This window comes from Euleptes europaea, chromosome 4 (assembly GCF_029931775.1).
Source record: "Euleptes europaea isolate rEulEur1 chromosome 4, rEulEur1.hap1, whole genome shotgun sequence".
NCBI classification, from domain to species: Eukaryota; Metazoa; Chordata; class Lepidosauria; order Squamata; family Sphaerodactylidae; genus Euleptes; species Euleptes europaea.
Genome location: NC_079315.1, coordinates 99,500,287 through 99,506,836, shown reverse-complemented (window position 1 = coordinate 99,506,836; position 6,550 = coordinate 99,500,287). Strand labels below are relative to the sequence as shown.

General features: G+C 43.1%; 1 protein-coding gene across 1 annotated transcript in view; it reads left to right on the top strand.

Moving 5' to 3' along the window:
* The first annotated feature begins 465 nt into the window (after window positions 1-465).
* The window catches only part of ITGA1 (integrin subunit alpha 1), a 79,707-nt gene continuing 73,622 nt past the window's right edge, over window positions 466-6,550 (top strand). Inside the window, exon 1 of the mRNA XM_056848712.1 lies at window positions 466-537. Coding sequence (XP_056704690.1) covers window positions 480-537 — 58 coding nt within the window. The 5' untranslated portion in view covers window positions 466-479. The remainder of the gene's footprint in view (window positions 538-6,550) is intronic.

Genomic DNA, 6,550 nt, shown 5'->3' with positions numbered 1-6,550 from the left:
GGGGAGAAAAAAAGACACAGCCTGCTTTCTTGGTGTCGGCATTTGGTAGTGGTTAGCTGGTAGCTGGAGACACCCATTAATTATAAGCATGGAGATGTCCCTTTAAGGTCCGGTTTGCAGCCTGCCGACTTCAGCCTAAACACTAGCTGTTTAAGATCTGACTTTATTTGTACATGTTTCTCAGCTCTGGGATCTTGCCACGTGGGGGTTACAAAGGCTCAGAGCCCACTTGGGATAGGACAGGGGTGGGAGACGGTAAGGGGGGGGCATTTCATCCTGATGTGTAAAGGGGGGGGAGTCTTAAGGGCTCGGACAACAAACAGGAAATGCCTGGTTGGCTGCTGTTGCTGCTTAATAGGACTAGCCGCAGCCAGAGAAGCAGTGTTGGGAAGTTAGCAGGCGCCAGGGAACAAGCAAGCTGCCCCTGTCACTACTCAACTTTGCATTCCTGCAGCGTGTGTTTCCGTTGCATTGCAGCCATGGGCTCTTGCCCTATCAGCATCCCTGGTGTCGCTGTCCTAGGTGTGGTCCTGCCAGGTGAGAACATCTATTTCTCTTCTTTCTGAACTTTCATACCTGCCAGAGAGGGAGGGAGGGAAGGAGGGAGATTCTCACACCTTTTTGAGGCTCTCCCAAACCGAGCAATTCATCATTCCCTCTTTTCCCCCAGTTTGATCTCTCTTGAGCCAATCCCTGGGAGTTCTGAGTCAACTTTACCACTAGCGGTTCTACAGAGACTGCAACAGGAGCTGTGATTTTGGAATTTTTTTAAAAAATAAAAAGGGGAGCATTTGAGTGGGAAAAGAGAGATCATAAAGCGAGCAGCTGGGTTAAGGATGGGAACAAATGGGTTGATATTGTATGCTCTTGTCCGCTTGTTGATTTTAATATTTTGTTGATAACACTGACAGTTATTGGAAGGGTTATGTGATGAGTCCCCAGTTAACTGTGGGGGAGCTGGTCTGTACATACACATGTTAACATGTGGAATTTCCACTTAAGGAGTTCATGTTCTTGAAGATTTCTTAAAGCAACACAGATGCAGAGAAATCCAGACATTCTGTTTCTCTGTGGAGTGGTGGAACTCAAGGAAATGGAAATGGGGGGAGAGAGGAAAAAGAGAGGAAATGCAAACAAATGTAATTGCTGAATACTTTGCAGGTCTCCGAGGTATGGTTATGCAGAATTGTGTGGGCGAAGCGCACACACAGACACACAAAACAGTTTTGACAATGGCTAAAAGAAGCCAGGAAACCTTATAAAAATCACCCAAAGGGGAAAGAAAGGGATGTTTTCTGTGGCTCATCTCTTTTGCAATTTTTGGCTGCAGTTCACAAATCACTTTCAACAGTGTGGCTTTATTTATTTTAATGTAACAACTATGGTGCAAGCAGTTTAAGGTTTCCAGCTTTTATTGGTACTTTTTTGGGGAAGGAAGGGTGTCCTTTAGAAACTGACACTTCGGAACTGTGTGAAAGCCTGATTACAATGATCCCAGAAATGGTAGCACTTTGCATGCCTACATCCTATTATTAAAACTTCCAAAATTATAGCACAGCAATCTCCTTTCTACACACTAGTAGCAGTGGCTGTTTTTATGAAGCCCATGAACTGTTCTGACAATCCATTTCTAGATTATGATACCCGTTGTTTATATTTACTTCTTGATTATATTTATTGCATTTCCATCTCAATTTTCAGCCAAAATTGGCTCCCAAGAGGTCCACAATAATAGTTAAAAAAGCTTTAATGACATTAAATACATATATTCTGGGAGGAGGATTATCAGATAGAGCTGCATCCAAGCATAGTAGGAGGGGACAAGCTGCTTCATACCCTCTGATATCTCCATCAATGACCTTTGGAAGGAAGGAAGTAGATGGATGCTTGACTACTTTCTCCCTTCTTGATGGGGCCATGGCTCAGTGGTAGAACATCTGCTTTGCATACAGAAGGTCCCAGTTTCAATCCCTGGCATCTCCAGTTTAAAAGATCAGGTAGTAAGTACTGTGGAAGACCTCATCCTGATACCCTGGAGAGCTGCTGCCAATCAGAGTGTACAATGCTGACTTCAAATGCACTTTCAAATGCACTTTCAGTGCACCTTAATGATCATTTGCAAGTGGATTTTGCCAGTTCACACAGTAAAATCCACCTTCAAAATGCATTGAAAGGAGATTGAAAGTGCATTATTTGGGCTGTGTGAAAGTGCCCTTTGATAGACCAATGGTCTGACTCTGTACTAGGCAGGTTAATGTGATGGCTTCATTGATGGCAGTATGATAGCTAAGACCACCTTGCCCCTGTCAAGAAGCGTCTAACCTGGGGTAGGGTACAACTCTGAATAACTAGAGGGAGAAGGGTTTATGGGAAGGAGAGAGCAAGTAAAAGTTGGGAATAAGTCAATAGGACCAAGGAAGTGAGCAAGGTAGGGTTGCCAGGTCCCTCTTTGCCACCAGCGGGAGGTTTTGGGGGCGGGGCCTGAGGAGGGCGGGGTTTGGGGAAGGAAGGGACTTCAATGCCATAGAGTTCAATTGCCAAACCGGCCATTTTCTCCAGGCAAACTGATCTCTATCGGCTGGAGATCAGTTGTAATAGCAGGAGATCTCCAGCTAGTACCTGGAGGTTGACAACCCTAGAGCAAGGGAAGGAGCCACGTAAAGACAAAAAGTCATTTCAGGGGGGAGGGGGAACCCACTAGGAACGAAGGGTCAAACCAAAGAGATGAGACAAATAGAGAACAGGGATAAAAGGCTGGTTTTCCTCATTATAGGGCTGGAAAGAACAGGTAGGGGTTAAGGCAGGCCAGAGAAGCCTAGGCCGGTAGGCAAAAAGATGAGATGGTAAGCTGAATGAATTTTCAGCACCTGTACTCAGGGAACGATTAGTCTATGTACTTATTACTGTTAATCCAGCACCATCAATTGAGCGAACATGGTGTAGCATTTTGAGTGCCAGGCTAGGAACGGGCAGACCTACGTTCAAATCCCCACTCAGCCATGAAACTTTGCTGGGTGAATTTGGGCCATCACACACTCTCAGCCTAACGTACTTCACAGAGTTATTCTGAAGGTCAAATGGAGGAGGGAAGAACGATGATATAAGCTGCTAGAAAAGAAGGGTATAAATATCTAAATGAATACATAAATTGTGCCAAGCGCTTCACAGAATAAGCAGGAAAGACATGTCCCTGCCCTCAAGGAATTTACAATTGTGGACAGGGAATAGACAGGAAGGAAGATGGAAGAAGCCAAAAAAATGGGGGGGGGGTGATAAATAAGAACAAAGTGCAGCTACAAAAGAGCAAATTTCATTGCCATTGGGCAAACGAAACAGAAGGCTGGATTCTGAGAAAGTACTTTAATGATTTATGGTTCCACACTCTTTAAAAAAAAAAACCACTTTTGTTGTGCCACTGGCCATACCGATTTCCCACTGAGGATTCACAACTAGGAACAGCAGCACACAAGTTATTTTGTTTTCCTTTTTATACAGTCCGGTGTCAGTGCCTAGACCCTACTGTCATCGAATTTGGTAATGGACAACTGCATTGATTTTAAAAGGCTAGACAGATCCTTGGAGTTTACAGGCAGAAAGAATTTTTAGCCAAGAGTTTCTGCTTTGTTGGTTATCAGCTGTCTCCGATCTCCTGGGGAAATGATAAGAGAACAGAGAACGGAACATTCCACAGTGGCTTTCTGCAGTTGATCCTTCTTGGTAGGATCCACTTAGGCCACTTCTGAAGACAGAACGCAGCCTGGAATACGTGAACTTCGTACCTTCTCAAATGAGAGTCGGCACTCATGCCTGATCATAATTTGATTTTTCATCAGCTGATTACTAAACTATTGATGGGGTGTAGCTGAATGTGCGAACTGACTCCTGTGAAAAAGAACAGTTTGTGAGGCAACACGGTTGTTCTGATTGTACTGTTTGATCTGACACCGCTTAGAGCCAACCCAGAGATGCATCGGTAGATTCATGGACACAAACAGCAGCCACAGTGGGATCTGTTGTGGTGGGAGGGGAACGTTAAAACACACACACCCCAAGCACCATTTCTGACTTCAGTCAGCCTCAGAGCTGCTATTTGACCCATGGAGAAAACATACAGAAACAATCTGGGTTCCACCATGGTGTAGTTGGTTAAGAGCAGTAGTTTGGAGCGGTGGACTCTAATCTGGAGAACTGGGGTTGATCCCCCACTCCTCCACATGAGCGAGGGCCGCTAATCTGGTGAACCGGGTTGGTTTCCCCACTCCTACACATGAAGCCAGCTGGGTGACCTGGGGCTAGTCACAGCTCTCTTAGAGCTCTCTCAGCCCCACCTATCTCACAAGGTGTTTGTTGTGGAGAGGGGAAGGGAAGGTAATTGTTAGCCGGATTGATTCTTCCTTAAGTGGTAGAGAAAGTCAGCATATAAAAACCAACTCTTCTTCTTCTTCTGCCTGCAGTTTAAACAACTTCTCCTAGCAGTCAGCAGAGGTCATGAAAACCACCCATGGGAAAGGTATACCATCCCACATACACACACACACAGCTGCCTTGTTCCAACCTGTGGTCCTAGAATTGGATCTGGAATAAATTTTCCATCTGTCAGATGTAATTTTCCTGCCTCTCTGCTTCTGCTGCAGTTCACTGATCTCCATGAAATGCTGTCTTGGGGTATCAGGCCCTTAAGAATGACAGGAGAATAGGGTTGTCAGCTCTGGTTTGGGAAATACCCAGAAAGTTTGGGGTTGGAGCCTGAGGTGGGTGAGGTTTGGGGAGGGGAGAGACCTCAGCAGGGTATAAACCATAGAGTCCACCCTCCAAAGCAGCCATTTTCTCCAGGGAACTGATCTTGGTCACCTGGAGATCAATTGTAATCGCTGGAGATCTCCAGGTGCCACTTGGAGGTTGGCAACCCTACATAAGAAGGATCTGCAGCAGGAGAGGGGAACTGGTGGAAATTGCCAATTTAGTCTGGATCCCACGCCTAGTTTTTAACCCTTAATTAGTTTGGCATTCATTCATACCTTTCTTTTACTTTATTTACTTCATTTATACAGCGCCTTTCACCCCAGTGGGGACCCAAAGATGTTTACATCATTCTCCTCTGCTCTGTTTTATCCATACATGGAAGTCCTTATTGCGTACTGTGGGCATCCAGAGATTAACAAATGCATGAATCAGCCCTAAAGCTAATCCGGTTCTACTCATTTTCTGTTTTGCATGGAATCCATGTTAACCTTTCTGTGCAGAAATGAATCTAGTTTGGGCACACGGATATTGCAGTGTAACATCAAGACAGACCAAGCGTCTGTGGTTTAGAAATGATCCGGTTGATCCTACAAAAAGAGGAACAGATACACTATTGTCATCTCTAGAACAGTTGCTTTTGAAATGAAATATGATGGATCTCCAATCCTAGGGCTCCAATCCTAAACACTGATTCTAGGAAGTCCCATTGAAACTAAGTCAAGCTTGCTTTTTAATAAATATATTTAAAGATTGGGCAGTTGTCTTTAGGTATCCCTCCAATGATCCTTGCCCTCTCTTGGAAAACAAAAACATCAGAATGTGAAAATTACTAAATTTACAATGTCTAACAATGCATATTTTTAGCTGCAGCTTTTGAACTGGCAGCAAGACAGAATATAAGAATACGTTTGAATGATTTTTCAATGATTTTCTGTTTAAAAGGCCAAATTCGGCTCCCAAACACAGAAGTTCCATTGTCTGCCTTCTAAGAGACTGCAAAATTATAGTCCACTGCAAAATGAGCTACTCAGTTTCTTTTTTAAAAGCTTCTTCCTTTTTTCAGCCTTACAAATCCACATATTCAATGTATTTCACAGCACAGAAATAATTACTTTCTTTGTGCACTTCAATTTGTGTGAAGAACAGGGCTACAGGTGGACAATCTATATGTGTCCTCTTTTATTGAAATGATATTTCTTCAAGCGGTATTGAATAGGCAGTTGCTATGCATGAAACAGACCATACCAGAAATAAGAAAAGTCTGCCATATGAGGTCATCTTTTGCCAAACAAGTTTCTTTTCTGTCCTTTTCACTACTTCCCATATTCCTAAATGATAGAAATAGTTCTGAAATTGCTTGTTACTTTGTAGCAAGCAATATAAAGTTGGCATTTTGCATAACCCTCTAACAACAGTATTTAAAAACCTTACATATATTGCATACGGGATATCATTCTATGCCAAGTCAAATTCCAATGTATCTTGGAGTAGAAAAGGTCCCACCAAACTGTTTTTGTCCATGATAGCAGAAATCCTTGTGCTTCATAGTAGTAAAACATCCAGAGCTTGAAAGCAAACTTTGACATGAGTCAGAATGTTTCTTTTGCATGGATTCACCGCTCCTCTTTTCCTTACTGATTAACTCACACCAGTATGGTTCCCTTACAAAGCTTTTTTTTAAAAATTTGGAACAACAAAAACTATGGTTTGAACCTAAGATACTAGACAACTAACATAAACTTCCATGCATGCTACAGGGAAACATTTAAAAACATAACATTAATAATTTCCAGCATTTTTATATGTT